The sequence below is a fragment of the Falco punctatus genome (genome assembly GCF_963210335.1).
Source record: "Falco punctatus genome assembly, chromosome: 17".
Taxonomy (NCBI): Eukaryota; Metazoa; Chordata; class Aves; order Falconiformes; family Falconidae; genus Falco; species Falco punctatus.
In genome coordinates, this window is record NC_137597.1 from 3200445 (window position 1) to 3225891 (window position 25447).

The 25447-nt window shown below is 48.5% G+C and overlaps 1 protein-coding gene across 9 annotated transcripts in view; it reads right to left on the bottom strand.

Moving 5' to 3' along the window:
* Positions 1 to 694: 694 nt before the first annotated feature.
* The window catches only part of BRPF3 (bromodomain and PHD finger containing 3), a 33306-nt gene continuing 8553 nt past the window's right edge, over positions 695 to 25447 (bottom strand). For 5 of the 9 annotated variants that reach the window (XM_080367228.1, XM_080367227.1, XM_080367225.1 and 2 more), the window contains 12 exons: positions 21489 to 22891; positions 20269 to 20425; positions 18681 to 18812; positions 16573 to 16701; positions 15882 to 16194; positions 14518 to 14784; positions 13849 to 14349; positions 10989 to 11082; positions 8414 to 8511; positions 6361 to 6458; positions 4163 to 4317; positions 695 to 1427 (listed from right to left, as the gene is read on the bottom strand). In XM_080367228.1, coding sequence (XP_080223354.1) covers positions 1244 to 1427; positions 4163 to 4317; positions 6361 to 6458; positions 8414 to 8511; positions 10989 to 11082; positions 13849 to 14349; positions 14518 to 14784; positions 15882 to 16194; positions 16573 to 16701; positions 18681 to 18812; positions 20269 to 20425; positions 21489 to 22873 — 3513 coding nt within the window. In that variant the 5' untranslated portion in view covers positions 22874 to 22891 and the 3' untranslated portion in view covers positions 695 to 1243. The other 4 variants (XM_080367229.1, XM_080367230.1, XM_080367231.1 and 1 more) reach the window with 4 other exon arrangements.

Sequence of the window (25447 nt, forward strand, 5' to 3'; positions counted from 1 at the left end):
AACCATCGGCTGTCCCCGTTTTTTTGCAAATCAACCCCCCCAAAAAACCCAGGGATTGTCTGCAGAGCTGGGTTTACTTGGGATTTAATGGATGACAACGCTGGAGACCCCCACACCAGGGCAAGGATACGCGTGTGTGGGAGAAGGCGAAAAGGCAAAATGGTTGTGTGCTCTAGTTAGTGCTGGGTTTCAACCCAAACCGAGTCAGAGGAAAACCTTAGAGAGACAGAAAAAAAAAGGGAAGAAAGGAAGAGGAGCCGTACACCAAATGTGCATAAACCAACACAAAAGATGTATCTCCCTCCAACCCTGATCAACCTCAGTGCCTGCAAAGCTGCTCCAGCTCATTAGACACCTCCAAAATTAGTTTTGCTTCTAAAAAAAGGAAGTTATCTTTGCTTAGACTCAGTACTGTGCTAAACCATGATATGAAATGTTACTGGAACAAGCACAGTCACAGAAGTAAGAATTTAAATGTCAAACTACCAAATAAATTTCTAGGACGTAATACACACACACAAACAAAAAAATCAGGTAATTTGCTTTTCATATTTAAAGCTCTGTGCATCTGTGCATGTAAGTGTGTGCAGCAGAGGGGAAGGTTACCAAAATATCTCAAGCTTTTCTCAATGCAACGAGAGAAAATTTAACATGAAAACACTATGTATGTAGGCAGGAAAATCGTAACACCAACTCCCAGCTACGATTTCTTTTTTTTAATGTGATGGGACAACCAATGTCATTTAAAAAAAAAAAAAAATGACAAGGCCAATGACGGTTAGGGTAAATTTGGCACAAGAAAGTCCAGTTGAGATTTCCGTAAAGGATCCTGGTTCAGTTACAGTGGTGACGGGTTCCTGGGAATTACTCGGGGCTGGCCGACGACTTCAAAACCCCGGTGGCACGGGGGAGGCAGGGGCGAGGGAGGGTGCACGAGGTCCGAACATCCGAACGCTGCGCTCTGCTCGCTGCATCAGCTCACCCTGGCTCCCGTCACCTGGCAGCTTTCCCCAACCACCTTACTCCTGGCCCTGTAGACTAGAGATTTCATCTGCCAGCTCTTCAGCGAGACACATTCAGAAAGAAGCTGGACAGGCTTTTTGGCACGTTTCAGGGTACTTTGAGGAGTGCTGACAGCTGCTGGGAACGGCATCCCTGGCTGGGCAGTGCACGAGACGGTCCGCTCTGCCGACGCAGCGAGCGTGGGGTCTGGAGAAAAAGGAGGACCGGCCACCCCGACCCCTTACAGGTAACTGGAGGTCACGAAGGGATGATCTCCCCGCACGCGGCTCATGTGGATCATGGCTCGGTCATACGCCACCTGCACAGACTTGCGGATGCTGGTTTTTCGTCCTTCCATCATCTTTAACTTGTCCACTGTGTCGTCCACGCCGAGGGGAAAGACTTTGTCACGCGGAAGCCACTGCCTGCAACAGAGCGCAAAGCCTTGTCACCGAGGGCATCGGCAGGGAAACGGGAAGGAAGAGCAAACGCCCGGAGCCTCCTGCCCTTGCAGAGGCCTGAGCTCTCACAGCAGGCTGACTGCTCCCATGTGCCTGGCTCTCACACCCACTGCATGGCTGCTCCAGGCCATGGAGTTTGTCCCAGGAATTTCCAAGACACGGGCTAACACAAGCTCCACAAGCGTTCCTCACACGCCTCAGCAGCAACTACTCACTGGTTGTCATCTCCTCCCCAGGAGCGGCTACACCCGTGTGATCTATCTGTTTATAATTAACACTCCATCATGATGCTACCAATGTTTAGAGACCCGCATTTGACATAGTGAACCCCCCACCTGTAGCCAAAATACCTTCCCGCACGAGCAGTTTTCTCTTTCCTTGGAGTCCTCCCTCAAGGCTTTCAATGCTCCCTGGAGCTCCAGGGGAAAGTTGGAAATTCCTGTGCTCCACAGAGCAGCAAATACAGGGACTTCCATGGTGGAAAGTTAAGTTTTTATCTCCGAGAAAGCTCTGCCTTGTCCCAAGACACTGTAAGCATCAGCGTTTGGGTGGGTATAACTACCCGAGTATCATCCAGAAACAGGCAGCTTCCAGTAGACACGTCCCAAGCCCAGGCTGACTCCAAGTGATGACTTAAATTGCAAGTGCCTTATCTGTGGCAAGTTTTTATTGGGCAATCATTAGCCCAGGTTAACTAGCACACTCAGGTACATGCCATCCATCTTTCCTAACAAAGCCCAGCCCCTAGGAGTTCAACCTCAGCCGCTGCTTGCACAGGGCAATGCATCTCCCAGCCAGCCAACGTGGGCAACACGGGGCAGCTCAGCTCATCTTCACCACAAAGACGAGGGACCGATTTTCAGCCTTCGTGATCCTTCTGTGGCACCACTGAAGTCAGCAGAATTCGGATCTGGCACCAAGAAGGGTTTTTATGACTTTTCTGAGGCACCTTAGCTTCCCACAAACTGCAAACAAGGCTCTAAGTGGCCACTTGAGAGTGTAAACACCCACCAGAGCTTGTCTTCAACAAGAGCAGGGCAAAGCCGAAGTGCTGATTTTTATTGGGAAGGTAGTTTCAATTCCAAGTCTGGATTTAGATTTTTCAAAACCGATGAGTACAGCAACAGCAAGCATAGCACTGCCATTGATTTTCCACTAAAAATCATTAGTACCTCTTCGAAGAACGTGCCCTGTATCAAGTGGTTCTGGTAATCAGGGGCAGTGAAACAATGCAGCGTGCTAATAAAAAGCCTCAGGAGTGTGTCCCTTGGCCCCTCTTTTCCCCAGAGGACACAACCATTCTCATCAGGTGATGCAAACGTGATCCCCTTCTCAGCTTCCCAAGAAGACAGCATGTACTTTTCCTTTGCCTCTGTTGCACCTTGCTTCCATCTCTTTGGACCGCATAAAACACCGCAGCAGCCCCAAAATGTAGGGGAAACAGTCCCCCTTGCTGCTGCACCCCGCTGGGGGACTGGCTCTGCTTTTTCCCCGTGATGTACCCTCCCTCCAGCTGTGACACAGCCTCCGGGAAACGTTCACCTCCTTCCTCCAGCACCTCGCCCTTCCCTGACCTCATGGTTCCCTGCTCTCCCAGGGATGCCAGCAAAGACCTTCCTCAGAAGACTAAGGAGGAGAAGGGCTGTTGAATACCCCCAGGCTCATTTTAAATGCTTGGAGAAGAGCTGTTGAATGCCACCAGGCTCCTTTTTAAATGCTTGGTATGTTATTTCATAGAGGCAGCAGCAGAAGAGGCAAGCCTGTTCTCTCCTCCGCTCCCATGGGCACCCCAATGGCCCAGCATCTGCCTTGTCCACATTATAAACTCCCTGGATCCCAGGGGATCCCAGCTGCACACAGGTATCACCTCCTGCGTGACAATTTATTCGCTTGGTTCATGTCCCACATGTGGCATCCGCTGGTTAAATAATCCAGTGGGTTCAGCACGCAGCTGCCTGACATCTTCCAGGATAGTTCTCCAGTTTTGCAAGTTTCCAATTGTTTCATACACGGATTTCAAAGCCTTATTGCTCATTTTTAAGGCACGTCACTGGTTTGTGACATATTATATCTGGCTGGGATATTGTTGCCACGTAAGCGTGGTCAGCCAACGATACTAAAATCAGCAGATTCGGTCTGCCTGAGACAGAACAGTAAAAAGCCTTGAGATATTTCACTTGCCCCGATCCAGGTGCTTACACCTACATTTTCCATCTTAAACAAATAACTTGATTTGAAAGCTGCAGGCACTTGTCACCTCTGAAAAAGCAGGCAAGTCTAAATATGGAATAAACCCAGCGTTTTGCAAATGTTACCGTGGAGATTTTTGGCAAATCTTTTGCGCAGCAGTGGAACTGGCTGCTGAGTCTGCTGGTGTTTTAGAGTCAAATGCTCTTTCTAATTTGCTGCAGATTTAGACTACTAAATTGGCTCTTCACGTGCCTCAGTATTTTTGTGGTGATGCGACCCCTGGGTGAAGGATGCTGGGCTGCTCACCGTGGAAGTGCAGCAGTAAGGTGGTGTGCTCTTGGGCCAGGAAAAGCAGGCTGGCTTCCTTAGTCAGACTTTTCTTGACTGCTGCATGTTTAAATTTTCCCCATTTCCATGTAACATGATCAGCATCATCCCTGTATGCTCCCATATATCAAAGATTATGTTAAATCTTCTCTCTCGGCACCCGCCTGCCTGCACACACTCACCAGGTTCTCTTGTTGTCAAAGAAAAGGACAAGGAAGAGCTTCTCTCCTGCCTCTGTCTGCCTCTGCTCCCCCAGCTTCAACACATCCATGGGTGGGACTGGGATGGGGACTCCATTGTGGAGCAAACCCTCGCGCGGCATCTCGGGATCGATTATCTAGGGACACAGGGAAAGGATATTTAAGCACAAAACCCTTCAAGTACTGCAGAGAATGCATTTCCCCACCCCTGCCCTGTTCTTTCAGTCTATCCAAGTTAAGAGAATTAAAATCTACTTAGGATGGGTAAGCAAAATTGCTTGTTCTGTCTCAGAGGCTCTTTAAAAAAAATTTTCCGGTCCTCAAGGCTTCCTTTGTGGAAGGGAAGCCAATCCATCCAAAAGCCAAGCACCTGACCTTAAAAAAGAAGGACATGAAGTATGTGGTTCTGTGTGGAGGTAGATGCATTTACATTAACTGGCAATTTCGTACAAACTCAGCATTGTTGTATTCAGCGAAGGATTTCCCTCCCTCCCTCCCTCCCTCCAAACTCACACAATAAACGTAACACCACTTCCATACTCTGCCAGCACCCTGCGATATCACAACAGCTTCATTCTGCTGCAATCCGGTTGACTTCAGCAGCACTGCTCAGATTTATACTGCTATTAGATCAGAATCAGGCCCGATATTTTGAAAAAGCTGACGAGCCGTGCCAGCTTTATCAGGCTAAGGGAACACAGACTACAGTAATTTTGGAGAGAAGTAACAGATGCCTCGATTCTCCCCACATAAAGCAGAAATGTCAGCATCCAACATTTGTGCTATGTGATCACAGGAGGAGAATGAACAGCAAAGGGTGGATGCAGTACGTGGTCTACTCTTCTTCATCTCCTGATCTCAGCTCCTAAGGGCTTGAAAAAGCAGCCTGGCTTTGATATTGGCCCACTGTAAGAATTTATTAAGACATTTTATCACCACAACGGACTGCTATAAAAAAACCGCCTTTTTGGGGGGCAATCCCAGTGTTTAAATCCACGCTAAAGCACAGTTTAACTTTGGCTGTAGCCATGCAGAGATCTAAAAATGCTTTGGCTGGCTGACACGGCTGGCAGATACACAGCTGTTCCCTCCTCTGGGCTCCCACTGAAGAGTAAGCGCAGGGATGAGGGTCACGCTTTTAGCAAAATCTGCCCTTTTTGACGGCATCAGACCCGTGCTCAGCTATGGCCTGGCACACACGCTGCGTCAGCTTACGCCTGGTTTCACAGCTCTGCTGCTTGGATGTAGAGACTTGTGTAATTTCCGTGATGACTACACTTGCTTTCACCCCCTACAATTTCTCATCAGTCGCAAGGCACAGTCTGTCCCAGCGATCCCAACCATAAGGGTACTTCAGGGGATGGCTGCAGCCATGCAGAAATTACACGGAGCAGAGACAGCACAAGAGCCACGGCTCAACGGATATATTTAAAAGTAGTAGAAACAACAAACTGTAGTCAGCCTATCTCACATTCCTACCGATATACCCACTTCAGCAACTTCGGTTGGTAAGTTAACAAGCACTTCAAAGCCTGCAGTGGTACTGGCACTTCCTAGCACAGGCTGCACGTCGCGGCTTGCTTTGGAACAGAGTGCGGTGCTCACTGAAGCCAGGTTTATGGATTTCACCTTAATAGTCAAATACCCAAAGACGGATAAATATGAAGGAAATATTGTTTGAAGGACTAGGTGCAAACACGTGCATATATTCTCATATTTAAATCAAACATATGGTTATTGCAAGAGGATATATACAACACAAGGCCAGCTGGGCACCTACATATGGAGTTGTACTCACTACAGATAGGAAAATGTGTGGGCAGTTAAGACACCAGTGGATCCTGGTGCCTGCCTTTATAAAATTTAGATCTTCTCATGCCAACAGGACTGATGACTTTCCTCATAACTGCAGAGTGAACAGCAAAGGAGAAGAAAGATCTCCTCCTATCCCTGGCATTGAGAGACCAATGTTTTATGAGTCCTCTGCAATGCTGTGAAACAATGAGCAGAGGGAAAACTAACTGTGCGAAGGGGAAAGGGGGAAAAAAAAAAAAAAAAAGCACATATTGCACGACTTTGGGAAGTTTTCCTTTTCTGTCTGGTTACACTGCACACTAGCATCGTGTCCTGGGCTGCCTGCGCTGCGGGTACAGGCTGGGAGAGAGCAGCAGGGTACTTACCAAGGCAGGGTAGGAGGGATAGCCACGGCACTTGGCCCACACAAGCTCCAAGGGCTCCAGCTCAGCCTGATTTTCAAAGGACGTGAGGAGAGCCCTGCCTAAGGGACAGAAGGAAACATGGTTTAGCAGGGCAACTGCAAGCAAGGGGGTTTGATAACACAAAAAACCACACTGCTGTTTAACCCAGGCATGACAGCTTGCATTGCCTCACCAGCAACCAGCTAGAAAAGATGAACTACTATTGTGCTTAAAACATACTGACAAGGTTTCTGTTTTAATTTTTCAACCTATTCGCTTCCGCAGCAAGCGGAAAGCTGGAATTTCACCTTTTTTTCATAATAAACCTATTGTTCAGCTATTCGTCATGCAAGAGCACACATTTAATCATCACTGCATGCACATATGCGTAATTCCAAACCATTTCTCTTCATCAAGAACTAGAGGAAAATGGAAAGCCACTTATCATTTGTCCCTATAGGCACTGGGTAGCCAAACCAGAGGTGGTAAGACACACATCTCATCTCCGTTAAGTTTAGGATAAAATTTAATGTGCAGTGAGATCCAGCCTGGCCATGGTGAATGTCCAGCCTTCTTTATCCTCTGTCACTACAGTAATGTTCCACGTTAAGACAAAGCCACAGTCTCCTAAATCATGAGTCTAAGTCTGTGCATGCACATAGCTTCACATGAACTCTTCAATATGGAAATAGTAATCAAATTCAGTTCTGGAGTGAATAGCTGCTATATTGCTGAAATCAAATGGGTATACGAGCGATGAATTTGGTCCATTAGGCTCCACCAAGCCAAATCCACCCTCAATGGCGTTGATGAAGCTTTACCTGAGATTAATTTGGACCAGTGTTCAGAGAGCTCCTTTTTATTCCTCCTAAATACAGATATCTAGACTATGCTGATGCCAGATACCTTGGGGCTATTTGATCTCTGCAGGAAGTGCCTGGTTCTAGCTGACAGAAGCCTATTAGCTATGAATTTTTTTTCAAACTGATGTCAGAAGTATTGCAAAAGATCCATTCCAGACATGAATAACTAATCTGCCAGCTCCTGGTCCCCAAAAAGGAGTCGTCTTCGTTAATGTGAATTTTATAGCAAGTAGTGTTTGCTCTGGGGGTAGGGGGGGAATGGTCAAACACTGCCTTTACCAGAAGTCAAACTGCATCTAGAAAATGCAGAGCACAACCCCAATGAGCACCCTGCCAAGACGACCTGATGTGCTCCTCCACTATTGCATTGCAGATGTATTCCTCCATTAACGAAATTAGGTACAAAACCACAGAATTGTCCCACTGAGTCTAATTCTGCCGGTACTAGCCCCGCTCCGTAAGTTTATTTCCAGAGTGGATTGCTGAGCGCACAGGGTCCAGGATAATAACGGTTCCCAGGGAGCCAGGAGCTGTACAGGGCACAGGCGTGCCAGGGAGTCAAAGCTGAATTCTGATTTCAGTATAAACCTGCAATAACTCTGTCATTGATAGACTGTAAGACAAGAGTCTGGTCGTGTGAGCGCTGGAAGAGTGGCGTAGTGCCTTGGGTGGCATTAGAGGAGCGTGGCGCAGTTTTACAGATGTATAGCACGGTCTGACAACGACAACTTGACAAAAACAAGACACAGACCTTGAAAGCAATGATAGCAACACAAGAAGGAACAGCTACGAAGTCATCTCCAGAGAAAACCCCTCCTATAATTATGATTTACTGTTTGTATCGCAGCATCATGAAAGAGAACTAGTCCCAAACCAGGAGAAGACAGTGCCAGGCATATTACACACACCAGACCTACGGAAAGCACCCACCTGAGGAGAACACAGAGCACAGGCAATCAGCAAAAGCAGGAAAAACCTTTAATGCACTAACCGAAATTTGTAACGAAGCAAGTAATAATGCCCAGGTGTCAGCAGCCTGGTTGTACAACCTGGGTAGCTCGTGCAGGACTGGTTCCTGGCACATGTGGAGACCTGCGACCCCCCGGTCCAGAGGCTGCCAGCCCTACGGCGCGGTGGGACCGCAGCAGGGCGTGCTGTGCAGCCATTCTCACCTGAGCTGCTGTAATCAGAGTCTCCGTTCACACCTTCCAAGAAGGGCACCCGAGAAAGAGCTGGCTTCCCTCGACTTCGCTTGGGAGGCATCAAACCGCTGGTAGAAAGACAGGAGAAAACAGGTGACCCCTGAACACAAAGCCAAGTAAATGGATTCCCCAGCTCTGTTTAAAATACTGGAAAATTACTGTACTGGGGCATCACTGACATGAAAAGAACACCGAATACTTGAGCAAGATGTCACCAACACACCTCTTCTGGTGGTGCAAGTACGCTGGACATCATCCCAGCTTTGCCATGAGTGATGAAAGGGGCCCAACAGAAACGGAGCTATGAACACGAGGAGGAAATTCAGCAAAGGCTTCACGCCGCCGAGCTGATGCGGCGATGCCTGGAGCCTGCATGAGCTCACCCAGTCGTGCACGGACTTCAGAGATGACAGAGCAGCCCCCCAGCACCACTCCAGTACATGTACAACTGCACTCTTATCAGCCCACGTCCTGAATGTCCTTTCACCTCACTAGTACAAACATTTCAGAAAATGGACTATCTCCACCTCAAGCAATCGCATTTTTTCACTTACTGTAATTCTTTTTTTTTTTTTTTTTTTTTTTTTTATGATTTTCTAATAAGCAACCCATTCTGAGTGAATTTGGGGCTCAAAAAGAAAGACTGGGGAAAAAGCAGTAAACAGAGCTGTTCCTAAATAGAATAATTGTACAAGTTATCCATGAGACATCAGCTTGGTTTTAATTCCTTGTTTTGTGGGTGTCACACAGCTCTAATGTAATTTTTGCTATGTGAATTGCTTGCAATTATTGTAATAAGCACTTAGATCACACTTTTCATCTTCAAAGTACTATACAAACATCAACTAACAAATCCCCACGCTCCCCTGTGAATTCAGATTTGTCTCCCTCACCGACAGGTGGGGAAACAGAGGCAAGCACGGTGGGGCCATACAGACAAGACATGGTTTGAAAGGGAGCTTTTGGCTCCTGGTCCTGTTCTGACAGCATCCTCTCCCCACAAAGGATTTCTGCATGACGCAAGGGCCCTCATTTAAATGACACTACAACTATGCTCAAATTCAGGTCCCTCCTTTTTGTTCCCTTTGATGCAGCTCCTTGCTTTATGAGAGCTGATTGCAAGAGCTTCTTGCGAGATCTGCACGGAGGTCATGGTGGGATCCAGCTTACAGAAGAGGCAATGACTGACCTGAAGATCTGGGCACACAGCCCAGAGGAGAGGGGAGAGATGAAGAGGGGGGTGGGTGTCCCATCCCAGAGAAGAGCCGGAGGTCCTATGCCTCCAAGGGGCTCAGCATGTTCTAAGAGATTAATTTATCGGGGCACCACGTGCTTCTCTCAGGCTGCCCAGCATCTGACTGTGGAGATGGGATCACCCTGCCACAGGGAAAAGCCCTGGCACTAAAATTGCTTCTCTAAATCCAGGGCCTTGCCCCTCATCATAGGCACAAAAGCTTCTGCAAACGGATTTCTAATGGAAACACTCATCAAACCTTAGCTACAAAACTGTACAACTCTTTTGGCAGCTAACATTTACGATCACTCTGCACAGCAGAGTGAAGTTTTCATTCGAAAAATGCTCCTGGGATTCAACCCCGCTGCAGAATAATTTGTTATGCAGCTGATTAACAGTTTTAAACTGTAGCTTCAGTCCTGAGAACGGGTGTGCATGGGGAGCTTTATAATTTCAAGTGTCCAACTGACATTGCGAGCTTGAAGTCTTACAGGACTAACTGAGCACCTGCATTGGAAGCATTAAATGTCTGAACATATTTCTCAAGTGACAGGTCATCACCCCAAGGGTCACCAAAGACAAGCAGAGGGCAACGACTCGTTCAAGGCACTGAAAATATTACTAAGAATATCAACTAAGAAAGCCTTGCTTCTGCCTGTTCTGGATGATCTTACCCATCAAGGTCAAACGTCCCCAGCCTGTCACTCTTAACACACACAAACGTGATTCTGGCATAATACAGGTTTTACTGTGCAGTGAAAGGGCTGTGAAATTACTTGAGTCAGTGTTCAGAGGGCTGGACAGGTAGATAAGACCAGAAAAACGATATGGTACCCACAGGTGCCTACTGCATTGGGCCAAAAGATGACAGATGTTTACTTTAAGTCTGTTCAGTCCTGTTTGAAGTGCCCAGTTCTGCTTTTAAACCTCTGAGAGGAAGAGAGCAGCACTTCAGTAGGTGGCACAAGTTCAGCTTCACCGGCAGTGCTGATCTGGACATTAGAATTCACGGTTTTTCTAGCTTTGGCTCTCAAGAACTGCAAGGAGGTATGCATCAGCAGAGAGGATGTGTATGCATTGAGGAACAGAAGTGGAACAGATAGCCATTTGCTTGAAAAATCACGCACCGCTTTTGAGACCTATAGCTTAAGAGGACAGAACAGAACCTCAGCAGCTTTTATCTTTTAGGGTGAATGCACAAAAGAAGTAACAGTTCGGGCTGGGTTTGAAACAAAGAAGTTGAATAAAACTAGGTAGATTAATTCAGGCACACAAGGTGTTCTAGGGGACAGTTTCACAGGGGGCACTTACCTGCAGGCTTCAAACACTGGCCTGGGCGGTGGGCTGGAGCTGCACTCAGAGTCAGAGCCACTTTCCATGTGCTTTGCAAAGCCGTTAGTCACTCCTGCCCAGGAGACAAACGGGAGTCAGCCCAAAGAATCACAGAATGATGGAATGATTTGAGTTGGACATGATCTTAAAGATCATCTGGCTTCAACAACCCTGCCATGGGCAGGGACAGCTGCCACCAGCCCAGGTGGCTCCAAGCCTCGTCCAGCCTGGCCTTGAACCGTGCCAGGGCACCCACAGCTGCTCTGGGCACCCTGCGCCAGCACCTCTCCACCCTCACAGCAAAGAATTTCTTCCCAATATCTCATTTAAATCTCCTCTCTTTCAGTTGACAACCGTTACCCCTTGTCCTGTTGCTACATGCCCCTGTAACAAGTCCCCCTCCAGCTTTCCTACTGGTCCCGTAAGGTCTCCCCGGAGCCTTCTCTTTTCCAGGCTGAACAACCCCAGCTCTCCCAGCCTGTCCCTAAGAAAGGTGTCCCAGCCCTCTTATCATCTTTGTGGCCTCCTCTGGACTTACTCCAACAGATCCTGTGTTGGGGGCCTCAGAGCTGAATGCAGAAGCAGCAGCAACACATAAAGATGCTACCAAGGCTCAGGTAGGGTCACTGTCCCACGACTCACAGACACAAAGATGCTGAATACTTCAACCAGAGAGGGGAAATCCTGCACAGAGTTCCCCAGACTCAGCTGCAACCAGGTGGTGACTAATAAAAGGTATTTTTACACCCAGCACACAAAAAATTAGGCTGTCTCTGAAGAAGCAAGTGGTGGAGAAGTGCCCAGGGATGGTAGAAGAGAGCTTTACGCAGCACCTAGCTCGCCAGGGAAGCCCAGAGGCCAGAAAATGAACCACTTGCTCATCTGGCTTCAGCTGTCGTTGGGAAAAGACATGGAGGTTTCACGCCGACTGCCACAGACTTCTCCCTGCCTCTCCCCAGGCCTGGCTGCCGGGCTGGTCGCTCCCTGGGGAGCAGGGATATAAAACCAGAGCTCATTTGGTTACAGGTTCCTTGCTGAGAGAAAACCGCTCTAGGAAAAACTCACTGTTTCGGTTTCTGGAAATGAGATTTTCCAGTGAACGGAGCAGACACTGAGGAAGCAAATTCCCCCTGGGTAGAAGAAGGTTTCCCACCACCTTCCTCTCTGGCTGGTACGAACGTCACTGTAGCTGTAAGCGGAATATTTCACTTCTTTGCCCCAGATACTGACAGTGCTGGAAACCTTCTCTTCACTGCCAGGTTTACTGCTCCGTGCACTGGAGGGACACCTACACAGAAAGCTGGGCTCACCTCCAAGTTTAGACAAGATCCTACAACCAGGGACAGGCAGAGGTGGACAGGGAACGAGCCCCGAGTGTATCCCCAAGCCCAGAGCAGGCTGACGAAGCCAGATGACCATGGCCTTCCCCCCTCCAGGGACCCACCACCCCCAAGTTCCCCACCGAAAGCCTGTCAACCATACAATGGGCAAATTCATGCCAAAGCCACTAGTGGTTTTTTCGAGCTGTAAATACAGCACTGCCACAAGAGGCACATTTCTGGGAATCACCTTGTTCCGACAGTCCCGATCACACTGACCTGCTCCTGCAGTAACACAGACTTGGCACACCAGAAACTCCCTCCAGTTAGGAGAAATTGTGTTTGAGGCAGTGGAAGGAGCTGAATCACAAAAGCAGTGCTGCAACTCATAGGAAAAAGCCAGCAGTGCTGCTTCAGCAGAGGAAAGATGTCACTGCCTAGTCATCAGTGATTTTCCAGCATCCTGCCTTTATTTTCCCTTTTTTAATTGCAGCCTCTCATTCTGACCTGTATCCACTGTGGGCAGTTCCTCTCTGCTTTAATTACTGGCAGATGACAATGGTGAGTCCCTCAACTCTTTGGAGAAACTGTCTATGTGTTTCCTTTAACCTGTCCTGGTAAGTCAATGCCCACATTCATCTGCTTTCCTCCTCCTCTCGATTTGCTAGCAGCCTTCTGACAGCCAAATAACTTCAAGATAATATCTGAGGTGTGGGCTAAGTCAAGTACAGATGGGAACTGTCCCACAACAGCTGTTAACACAGCTAAAAAGAAATCACATTGTTGTTACTCGGATGTTCCCGGCATCTTTCTAAATTTCATCTCAGCTGCTTATTCTCATTTGCAGATCTAATCTGAAAAGGAACCTGCTTGGTATTCCCACTAGTTTTATTTAAACTCCAGAACTGAGGGTACACATGTTTAACACCTCATCTTTCTTACATGGGTGCTGTGTTACTGGTCCACTGCACACTTCCAACCAACTGCACCATTTCTGCTGCAGGGAACTCTTACTCCTAAGAGTGGCCAAGCCAACACAAACCCTTCCACAAGGGCAGGAATGCCAGCACCTCTCAGCCCTTACTGGAGAGTCTGGAGTCTCCAGTCAGGCCATTCAACAGCTCTGGAAGAGGCTGGGCACGTTGGCTTTACGCAACAAAAAATGGCAAACCCTCTCTCACAGCAGCCCTGCGGACTGGCAAAGAGAAGAATTACTTATGACCCCCTGGGCTTCATCTTGGTACCTTTAAATGTCTAAAACGGAGGCATCTAGAGCTGAACAAAGTTGCCAGAAACTCATTATGGACATGTTTTGTCTGCCCTATTTTAGAAATGTGTGGAAGAGACAATGCTTTTGTCACACACGTCTGCTTACAGCGACTGTATTTCCCCCCAAGCATTAAAGTGAGTTTCAGGTGAGTAGTTTGGATGCAGATGTCTCGGCCCCAGGATTTCCACGCCCTCAGCCCCATCTCGCAGTTTCCAGGTGTTCAGAAGGAAGAGAGATCCCAAGGAATTACCTCTCTGCCCTGCCTGCCTGGGTGACTTCTCTCCATCGCTCTCGCTGCAGGTCCTGCTCTGGGGCCGCTTCCGAGCTTGTCGCTCCCCATCCGGGCGGGAGGGTGACAGCGGCCTGCTCTGCCTGTGGTCCTCCCCGTTCTCCAGGGAGCAGTCCAGGCCTCTCTGCAGCTTCACCCCGTTCTTAGCTTTTTTAAAAAGGACAGATGTCCGCCGGCCCACGCCGCTGAAGGGGGGGCTGGCAGGGGTATCCGCAGGTGGCAAGGCCAGTCCGTTCAGGCCATTGTCGCTGAGCAGGCGCTGGAAGGCTTGGCTCTCCCGCTGCAGAGCCTTCTTGTCAAAGAGCTCCCTGTCCGGCTTCACCCTCTTCTGCAGCTGATTCAAGGACTTGCTGTCACTGATGGGTTTGAGCGTTGGAGGGTCCTGCAGAGAGTCCAGCTCTGAGAGGGAGGGTGCGGGTCCTGTGGGCTCCAGGGTTGGAGGGTGCGGGGGCTTGGCATCATCTGTTAAAGGAATAAAGAATCTGCTCTAACATTTCAGAAAGAGTTATTCCCAAAACCAACAACAGCCGTTCCTGTCTTTCACTAGGGCCACAGACAGGAGAAACAGCAAGCCTTGACTGTCGATATGCACTAGAAAGCTGGAGCTAAAATCCTGCTGAAACCTCTCACCTTTCTCCCCTTCCTCGTCCCCTCCCCTTGATGTTTTATCCGGCCCCTCTTCCCGTGGCACAGGCTCCCCGTTGGGCATGCTCTTGTTCTGCTGCTGGGCCAGCTTCTGCCGAATGGAGTTGATCTCCCGTCTCAGGAGCCGGATGCGTCGCGTCCGGGCACCACTGGACCGCATGGTGCTCACCATGTCCAGCTTCTCCAGCAGCTCCTTCAGCTGGGCCTCCAAGGAAAGGTGAGCCCGGTTCTCCGGCAGGAGGATGTTATCCACTGCATCAAAAGAGATTGAACCAGTGAAGGGAAGGAGTAAGGCTTCCTGAAGAAGTATTTGGGACCACTGCCATGCCTCATTCTCTTTGATGCTATTCAGGAACCAATTGCTTTAGTTTGGGGATTTGGCAACTGCTGACCTTGGAGCTCGGTCTTCCTTCCTTTGGGTAAAGCGCAGTTGAATTAATTTGCACTGCCCTCCAGCTCCTGCTACTGTCCCAGGGGCAACAGTGAAAGGACATGTGTCTGCACCCAAGGCAGCTCACAGTCCAGGTCCATGCCAGAAACCTATTTCACTGCCAGGTTAAATGACAAAAATCATACCACAAACAGAACTGGCCAAAACAAAACACGTTTGCCATTCTCCTGGCTGTGTTGAAGGGCTGGCATCCACAGGAGCACGGCAGACAGCTGAGAGACATGCTATCCTACACCAACACCAATTTTGTTAACAGACTGTCCATGTGCACCCAAGAAGGCTGCAACATTTAGGAACTGGACAGCAGACTGCAGGCTCGGCGTGCTGGATGGCAGCGGTACCCTGTACTAAGTTTAGCCAAGTTATTCAACCAGTGCCTTGGGGCTGCATCTCAAGACGGCTGTGGGAATGGAAGCGGTCATGTTGTGAACAGAAAGCCTCAGCTAGGACTGCTTGGGTCCCAGTACCCGAACCCCACATCACCCGCTCCCAGTCCTCAGGGCTCCACGTAACCCAGTTGCTCTGTACCTTGCCAACTGCCGATGAAATGAATGAGCTTTCCTCAGAGCAAAAGATTCTACAGCCACCTTCGCACTGTTCTTGTAAAATACCAAAAAGCAAACAGCACGGGCAGTTACAAGGCTCTTCAGAGCCAGACATGCACTAGGAGAGCTGGAGCTAAGCTGCACCTAGCTCAGAGTGCCCCACTCACCTGAAATCCTGCCCTTTGAGGCCCTAAAGGACTTAGATATGTGCTAACGTAAATACATCGATAGGAAAATTCTTGTATGCTGAACAATGGTTGTGATTTCCATGCAGGCTGAGTGACATGCTCAGAACAAAGAACACAGTTACGACCTGCCTGTAAAAAAAAAAAAGGTTAATAATAAAGACTCACCATCCTCCCAAGAAAAGCGGTAAAAGTCCTCGGTTTTGGGCGACTCAGGCAGGTGAATCCCCACATCAGTGTCAAAGCCGATGTTTTCAGCCTGCCGCCGTGCATGACGCAATATCGCTCCTCCGAGGTCTCTGAGCCGGACAGCTGCTCGGTGGAAAATCGTGTCTTTAGCATTATACCTCATGCAGTTGGTAACTATAAGGTTAAAGTCTTCCTCAAACTCATCCAATGTTCGGTACAGGTGGGACTCCAGCTTCCGCCTCATGGTGGAAAAATCCATTGGGTTGGAAATGAATTCCAGGTAATCTGGAACCTAAACATATAAAACCTGTACAATTACAAAAACCATTTACTAGCCAACTAGAGCGTATCCATCATAAGCACTCTTAATGCCCTTTCCACCAGCAAGGGGCAGCGCCAGCGGGTCATTTTTGTGTCACCCAGTCAAGGCAGACACATCCTGGCTCTGCAAAACATTACTTGTCTGAGACGTGCTGAAGCTTCCAGAAAACAATACCCTTTTTTGGCCCGGAAGGATACCCACATTGGGAGTCCTCTTTGAGACATTCCACCAGCAGCTTGGGACAAGGTGGTTTTGGTTTGTGCTTCCAGGATTATGACAGCACATGAGCTTCTGCCCAGCGATAGCTCATCTACAACCCGTTAAGACACCTCTAGGAAAGAGACTTGCCTCGTTCAGGTTAACAGGCTCTGCGAAGATCTGGGCAGCATCCTTCTCCTGCAGCAGGTCCAGTGTTGTGCGCAGAAGTACATTGAAAGGGGTCAGCTGTAGCTCCATAGCAGCCTGCTGAACCTTGACCTGGGAACGGGAATACACAAATGAGCACAGTTATCGACGACAGGACATAGGAGTGGCGTCTCCCTCCGGTTTCTCCCAAATCATCACCCAAGCTCTACTCAGTGGTGGAAATCTCAGGTCATCACAGCACTAGCCTGGTAGACTCATTGCCGAAGAATTTCTGGGAAACACCTTGTCCCCTCCATGTGCAGGATGCACGTGAGACAGCACTTTGCAGAGTCTAACTGCACAGTCCAGTCCTCTCGTAAGGGGAACTCCTGCTTATCCCATCTCATAAAGCCAAAACAAGAGGAAACCACAGAAAATTAAAAGATAATACAACTGAAAATGAAAACAGGAAGAAGCTATTCATGCCTGGTAAATTATCCTGTAGGACTCCCTCCCTCAAGATATTATTATGCCAATTAGCAACACTATATAAAAGTTAAAAGCATGTAGGCGTTTACATGAACAACACCCATAATTAGGCTAGAGAGCATAAACAAAGTTTAAGATATAAGCTCTCACACTTCAAGGCAGAAGCCAAACAACAGTGGTTAGATGTCTGCAAATTCCTCATACGGTTTCTTACACCCTTTATGAAGTCTCTAACACTGATTTCAAGCAAACAAGTTGTAGCACTGGTTTGATCTCTCACATGAAACTCTATTCAAAGGAGACTGGAACAGAATAGAAGTATTTATTTCTCCTTTAACGTTTCAATGTCTTTGATCTTATAATCCCTCATTATGTCATTAAAGCAACCACGTCAGTAGGAAAGGAAAGCAAGTCTGTTTACATAAAGCAAACTGTTGCTTAGCACATCAAATACAAGACAGCATCAATAAGACAATGAATGAAGACGGATATAAAGACCACGCTCTCCCCCACAAAACGGGAAAGAAGCCGAACAAGGATTCAGGACTCTAGAGCATCCTTCTCCACTCACCTAAAAGCTGGACTAGGATAGAGCTCCAACTAGATACACTCTTCCGTGATATCTTATCCTTTCATAAAGCACATCATCGTTTTAACAAGCTTTTATGGATTTAGCCAACTGTGATAGGGATATATCAAGATACCAAAAGCAAACAAAGCCCAAGAGTGATTTTTTTTTTTTATCCTCCTATCTAAAATATGTCCACACAGCAAGCAGGTCTGAGCAACCACTGTAAATGAAGGACAACGCAGAAAATGAACCAGTGCTGGCATCAAAAGGACTCCAGAAAAGCTGTGGGCAGTTTCTGGCCACAAAAAACCAGCTTGCACAGAGGAGCTGCGATCACAGAGGATGCCGCTTTCCCTCTGCCTGGCTTCCTGCAGCCAGCCTGAGAACACCCAGGGAATGCCTGAGGCCACATGTACCTGCTCACTCTATGCAGGGCGAGTCTTTCATGAAGCTGGCCTTGAAGATACTCATGCCAGACAGCACAGTTGTGGCTGCAGTGACAAACCAGGTACAGCACGCAAAGACCCTCAAGAGACAAAGCTAGCAAGCAGGGGAAGCAACCTCAACCGGTGCAACTTTGGAGAACTGCACACAGATCAAAGTGGAAATTGGAAAATTTAGTAAATGGTCTCCATCGTAAAGCTTTTTCTTCTAAAAAAAAGTACTTAGAGGGAAACCCAGGAATTTTCAGCTTTAGAAATGAAGAGCAGAACTCCTATTTAGATGTCTTTTTGGAGTAGGTGTTATCAAACTCCTGAAATAATCATTAAAGGAGATCTAATTTCTACTCTGCAAAACACCCAGTCCATGCCCAGAAACAGAAGAGGTACTGCAGGGCAGGAATCAGTTTTGCTACCAGTTATGCAAATACATCTTCCCAGCACTCTGCAGCCCAATCCTGGTTCTGAGTAATGAAAGGAGAGTCCATCCAACAGTCAGACTCTGTGGAAAGGGGACAAAACTCAAGAAAAACTGCTTCTGCCTCCTGCAGCACAGAGAGCTTGCACGGGATCGAAGCCAAGTGCAGCAACTCAAAGCCAGAACTCCCTACCTGCTCCCGTTTGAGTTTTTCCCTCTTACGGATCAGCTCGATGAGCAGCCGTGCCCGCTCCAAGTCATGCCGCAGTTTCTGCCAGTACTTCAGCTCTTCCTTCACGGCACTGGTCTTCTCATCCTGCTCCTTCTGTAAGACACAGCAGTGGGGTGAGATGAAACACACGAGTGGCTTCCTGCATCTCCCCCCCTGTCTCAGCGTCTCTGGCAAATAGCTCTGATAATCTTCCTCCTGTTTACTTGTCTCTTGCTCAGACTGCTTCCCCGCCTTCCTCAGCACTTAGCTGTCTCACAAACACAACACCAGCCTTTCAGGATTTCATGTTATTTGTGAAGTTAGGACTAAATCGTGCTGTAGCTACACTCTGGGAACACACCTCAGTGCATGCTCCTTTACTCCCTCCCTGCTTTTATATCCAAGTTCACTACAGAGCCTGGAAATTTTTCTGTTGGCTGCTGTGCATTGAAGAGGCGGCCCAAAGCATTTACAGTATAAAGGCAAGGCAAGCGAAAGCATGGGAGAAAAGCACTGTTGTTATCCTCTTTGTAACCAATAAGAGTGTCATGGAAAGAGATTTACCAAAACAGAGGAGCAGCCACTGTGGGGAGATGAGCTCACACCTTTCAAGGCACAGTTCAGTGGCTTCGCAATGCAATCATCCTTCCTCTCCTAAATCTGTAGCTTTTTACACGGTTTGGAGGATATACCTGAAGTGTACACACTTTTGCATGATTGCCAAGAGAGGACAATTGCTTCACAAGATCTTGATGGTTTATATTGATAGGACATTGGTTTTCAAGAACTTACTTCTGGTAAATGCCAACTTAGTACGTGAAGGAAATGCTGTGCTTCCCCAAGCTCCAGACCGATGAGCGGGAAATATTTTTTTTATTAATCACCCAGAGCAGTCTTCACACAAACCAAAAGCCTATAAATTCCTCCAATTACATTAAAAATATACGTGCACGCACACCACCTGCTGACAGGCTATGTTGGAGGGTAGAGTCCGACTGCTTGATTGCTTCACCAACTACTTCTCGTGCCAAAAGCAGTACTGTTTAACAGCATCGAGACCGAGTGACTCTGGATGCCAGCTCAGAGGAGGAAGCAAAGGAGTCCAGAGCTGATGATTATGTCTAAACTTCCATATGAATCTGCATGGGAGGGTCAGAAATTGAAGCTGCAGGAAGAATGACCCAAACTGGAAGATGGCCAGGACTCTGGAGCTAACACCCATTCTGTTGGGGAGGGGATCTTTAATCACTCGTGAGGAACGTGGGTTTATGATGCATCTAAGAGATCAGTGCACCAAGGGCCCTTGCACAATTTTGGGTCTCCTGACTCAGGGGAAAAACTCTTACCAGCTGCCTCATCCACAGCAATTCTAGCACAAGGGATATCCCACTGATATGCTAACGCAGCTCTTCACGCATGAGCGTACCAAGAGGAGACCAAAAGAGACTTAAATCAGGTCACCCTCTGGTCCTTCCACCCTCATTCCCCTTCCCAGCCATGCATCAAGCGCATCTGCCCCTGGAATACGAGCTCTCCATCCTCCCACACGGGTTCAGCTGGGGACCAGTACCTGCTCCGCGGTCCTCTGGGACTGGAGGTGCGAGTGCAGGCGCCGGATCAGCGGCACCCCGTTCCTCGCCTGCCGCTTCAGCAGCCAGTAGTTGTGGAGCCTCTGCATGAACTGGTTCTTCCTCTGGAGGGGGAGGCCACTGCAGATTTTGTTCAACCTGAAGGAAGCAAAGAGGTGTCAGGGAGCCAACCGCAAAGCAATCGTGACTCTGCGGACCCTGTGACACCATCAGGTTTCCCGACGAAGCTTTGCAGTGTCGTGTCAATGCACCCTCTGAACTACACATGCAACTGGTACAATCTGGGATCTCCCCACCGTGAAGTCACACGTGCCTAATTTTCCCAATATATCCCTACGTTAGTAGCAGCTCAGCTGGAGGTTCTCACCAAGCACTTGGCACAGCACGGTCAAAGTACGCAATCGCCTACTTGCCTCCAAGCCTTAATTTCAAAACTAGTTTCAGTGTCAAGAACTTTCCCGGGGGTCAATTAAGCCTGGTGTTAGTAAGCTGGAGCCCGGGAAACTAACTTGGCAGGAGTCCAAGAATAATATCTCACCTATTCCAACCTTTTCGAACCATTCATTAGATTATATGCAGTGCCTTATCAGCAGTTCTCCAGAGCTTTATCTGTTAAAATACCAGCGACGCACCATTACACTTCCTAAGGCACCAAATAAAAATTCAGCGCTACCTAGTTCTGCATGAGAGAGAGCTGGGAGAAAAAAAAAAAACAGCCCAGCCAAATTCAAAGCTGCTTGCAATATGGACAGGTTTGACATGCTGCGTAATAAAAGGAGGAATTAAGAAACTATGAAACGAGGAGATTGAAAAAAATATGTAATACTGGGATGACCCCTATCTGTCTGCCAACCTGCAATGCCTGAAGTATTTGAAAAACACCTTCACAGCCATCTATCTGAATCCAGGTGCTCGGTGGGTGTTTGCTGTTAGGGGTTAGGGACCACCATGGGTTCTGCGTTACACAACAGTCTGGGGTGGCTGCTCGGCAAAGCAGGGAACCACCATGCACCAGTGACACTCCCACGGAAGAACACTGGTCAGGAATGACTCTGAACACAGTTATTGCTAGGTCTTGACTGAAGATTCAGTGTTTCCAAGGGAGGACCTTGGAAGGGTCCCCCAAGAGGGACCGAGTCCTCAGAAAAGACCCTGTCCAGCTCCAGCTGTCCAGCTCCTTCCCCAAACTTGCAACACTCACCTGTAAGAGGGGATTTGTGCAACGGTCACCATGGGCACAGACGAATGCCCGTTGGTCACACCACCAGGCTTCTTTTTGATCTTCTGCTTCAATTTCACTCGGTTCTTTTTCAGAGACCCTTTGGGAGGGCCAGAATCGGCTTCCTCCTCTCCCTGCTCCTTCACAGTGTCCTCCTGCCCCCCGCCGCTAGCAGCTGAAGACCCTTTTTTCACCATTCCAGGCGGGGAATGACTCTCACAATAGGCAGTCTTGCGCACGGTGAACGTCGTGCCGTTGATGCTGGTCTCCCTCATGGGTTCGATCTTCATGAAGAGACCAGCCCGCTGGGCACAGGTGACGTGGAAGGCAGTGTAACAGTTCATCTTGTGGCACTGGATGGCAGCTCCCATGCCCTTCTGCTTGCAGATACAGCATGTGAGCTTCCACCGAGCCGGGGGGATGTTATTTATCCCTTCAATGGGCTCCAGGAACACAGTGTTTGCAAAGCAGACCTCGGGGATCCAGATGGCACAAACCACGTGAGCCCAGCGGCCATCGCTAGTCTGCTTGAAGGCTCCACCTTTGTTTGGGCAAAGGACACAATCCACAGGGCGAGAAGGGGACTGTAAGCAGCAGCGGCAAAGCCACTGCCCCTCGGGGATATAGGGCACGCCGTAACACTCCTGGTGCACGGCCAGATTGCAGATATCACAGAACAGGATGACGTTGCTGTTGTGACACTCATCGTCCATGCAGACGCAGCAGAAGGCGTCCTCATCGATGAGGGACTGCTGAGCCCCATTGTTCCGGCTCTCAAGGTACGACTCCTTTTCCAACCGATCCACCAGCAGCTCAAAAGTGTCTGGAGAAACTGTCCCATAACCATCGTCCCTTCTCTTCTCGTTGATCATGTCCAGCCACGCCAGATCCTCCTCATCCATGTCATACTCCACCTCTACATCAAGGTCCTCGGGAGGCTTTTCAATGTACCGGTAGTAAGCAGCAGGGAGAGGAGGGGCGTCTGGCTGGCCGAAGGAGTCCACCACACGGAAGTTGGGCTGGGGTAAGTGTAAAGATGTCCCTGGTGCATGTTTGGAGCAGGACTCCTTCTTCTTGCCTTTGGAAGGTGTTTTCTTAGATTTGGAAGGGAAAAGGGGCTGCTCGCTGTTTTCCTTGTTGCTGTTGCATTCTGTGATGTCCTGGGCTGTCAGCTCGTCCTCCGTGATGATTTTTAAGGGATCGTAGATGCTGATGCGATGAAGCCGCCCATCGATGTCTACCTCCACGATCCGCTGGGCCTGAGCGTAAGTCAGTGTCTCTCGAGTCGGTGAGCACTTGAGGCTGTAGGGCGAGGGAGAGCGCCTCCCCTCCAAGTTCTGCCGGGACCTCCTCCGAGGCTTCCTCATCGCTGCAGTTCAGAGACCCTGTACCAAAACAGGACAGAGGATAGCGTAAGCCCAGAAGACAAGCAAGGAGCAGCACAGATTCAAAAACTCACTCGGTGTTTCAACAAAGCAACATTTCTACTAGAGACTCCAGCAGTTTCAGGCTTGCTGACACTTTACACCGCCTTAGATACGATGGATATATCAACCACTTCTTGTAATGTGTGTCAGAGCAACACACAGCACCCTCCAACCATCTCCATCTACATGTCAGGACATGTACAGACCCCCATAGCGCCAGATGAGAAGAGCTCAAATTAATTTTACAGCATAGCATCCCAACACTCTGCTGTGCGTTCAGCTCAGCAAACCGTTCAGATCCTCTGAAATTCAAACAGTACTTAACACATCTGCTTGCACCGTTCACATACTAAGTCCACACCAGCCAAGGAGTTCTCCTCTGTTCTTTTGCCTCTGTGGCTTTTCTTTTATATCCCCAATAGCACACAAAATGTGCTGGATGTTTTCCAGGTGGAAAGGAAAGCACTGTTCCTGTCCTATGAAAGCAGTTCCCAATTTTCTTTTGTTGCTGAGCTCCACATGAGAAAACTAGCAGTGCTCCCTCAGTCCAGGAGACTGCTTGCTCCTCCAAGTTTCCCACCTCAGGGCTGCCACCATTCTTCCTTTCCCACACTGTGGATGCAGAAGGTCCCATAATGAAAAATCACCCTCCAGCTTTGCTTTCCCTTCTCTCACAGATCTAGCTGTTCCTTACAGCCCTCTCCAGACAGTGCACTGGACGGACTGTGTCCTTCCCAACAAGCAAAATGGGTCACAAAAGCCCAAACAGAACCAGAGGATGAACAGAGCAACGCAGCTAGATGTGCATCCCTTCTGCTCTTTGGTGGGATCCATGAGGAAGTGAAAGGGAATGAGCACAGGAACAAGCAGCACAGATCCAGACAGACTCGATAGCTCTGGCTCAGCGTTAGTCCCTCTGGAGCCACAACCCATGTTCACACACCTGAGCCGGTTCTGCACAGAGGATCCACAGGGGATCGAGCAGGAAAGCTGCAAGACAGCTCCTAGACCGCACCAGGAACTGTGCAATGGTATTTGCTCCAGCCTTAACAAAAAGCCCAAGCCAGCTCTGCCCTCGCAAACTGCTAATCAGCAACCCAGATAATTATTTGAGAGTCAGCTCCTGGCATTAAGGAGGTGCCTGTCAAGGGGGAGCGGAGAAGAAGCCTGGAGCCGGAGAGATGACCTGGGGGAGGATGGAGACATGGCGGCAGGAGCCAGGCGATCTGAGGGTGAAGGAGGGAGGCAGCGAAGAGGGAAAGCAGAGAGGAAGCCAAGTGAGTAATACAAGCGAGAAGGGCAGCGTCGGGATGGGAACATGAGTTATGGGAAGAAACGGGCTGAGGCTGAAACACGCTGGAGAGGAGACAAAGAAAAGCAAATGTAAAATCTCCCCGAGAAGATAAGCCAGCCCAGAGCTTATCTGTTGCTACACAGAGGCCTGAACCAGCAACTCACCCTTATTTAGAGCAAACCACACTTCCAGCCCCTTTCTGTGGGACCCGCAGACAAGAAAACATAGTACAAACCCATAATTTGTACTTAGCCATTGCATTATTTCTGCTCTGTGAAGGACATGGCTCAGAAACCCTCAATCATGTGAGTCAAAGCAATCAGCACCTCGCAGGACCAGGACCTACAAGAAGCCCCACGCTTATTCCAGAAAGAAGTAACAATTCCAGGAGCAACACTTTTTCCTGAAAAAAGTACCAGTTCCGTGAACCACGAGATTAAGCCGTGACACACGTGTCCTAAGAAACAAAACAGGCTTTAAGAAAAGTTTCCAAACTCTCTTTTGCATCCACAGAAAGAAGCTACAGGTACCAGTTTCAGTACACACACCCACATCGATGGAGCCTGCAGGCACAGTTTAATCTCAGATGCAAAATAAGAGATGACAATTTCCACCTGCAAATTTCAGGACCTTTGCCTTAAAACTCTCATCAGCCACTTGATCAGCAGACTGCAGACACCCAGCTCCACTCGTCCCAGCTGAGCCCCAAGGGCTTCAATCAGCAGGAAAAAAGGATTTTAAAATAAGGGTATAAAAGCAATTTGATCATCAAATGAAAAACCTAGAAAATCTTGCTGGCAAGCAGCTCTCTTACAACTCAGGCAGGTACGAGCAATGAAGAAACCGGAGGCAAAAAGATATAAGAGCAAAAAGATATTGGAGGAAAAAGTAATTAGCATGAGCTGACCACACATAATTAGTATTGTGTTCAGGAAAAATGAAGCATTAGCCAACTGCTGGGAGTGCTGAGGGACGAGCCATCTGCAGCAAAACAAGCACCTGAAGGGAGGGTTACTTTACCTGTTGAAAAATGGTGCTGAAACAATCAGTATATTGTCTAAAGAAATTTCCCAAAGTGGGTTTTCCATTGCAGCAATCGACTGCCATAAAACAACCCATTTGTAAAACACACAATTACTTAGTGCTATGTAGAAGCATCTAAAAACGGCGTGGAAATTGCTGCCAGCAAGAGCTGAGTGCCTGGGATAAGACATGCACCT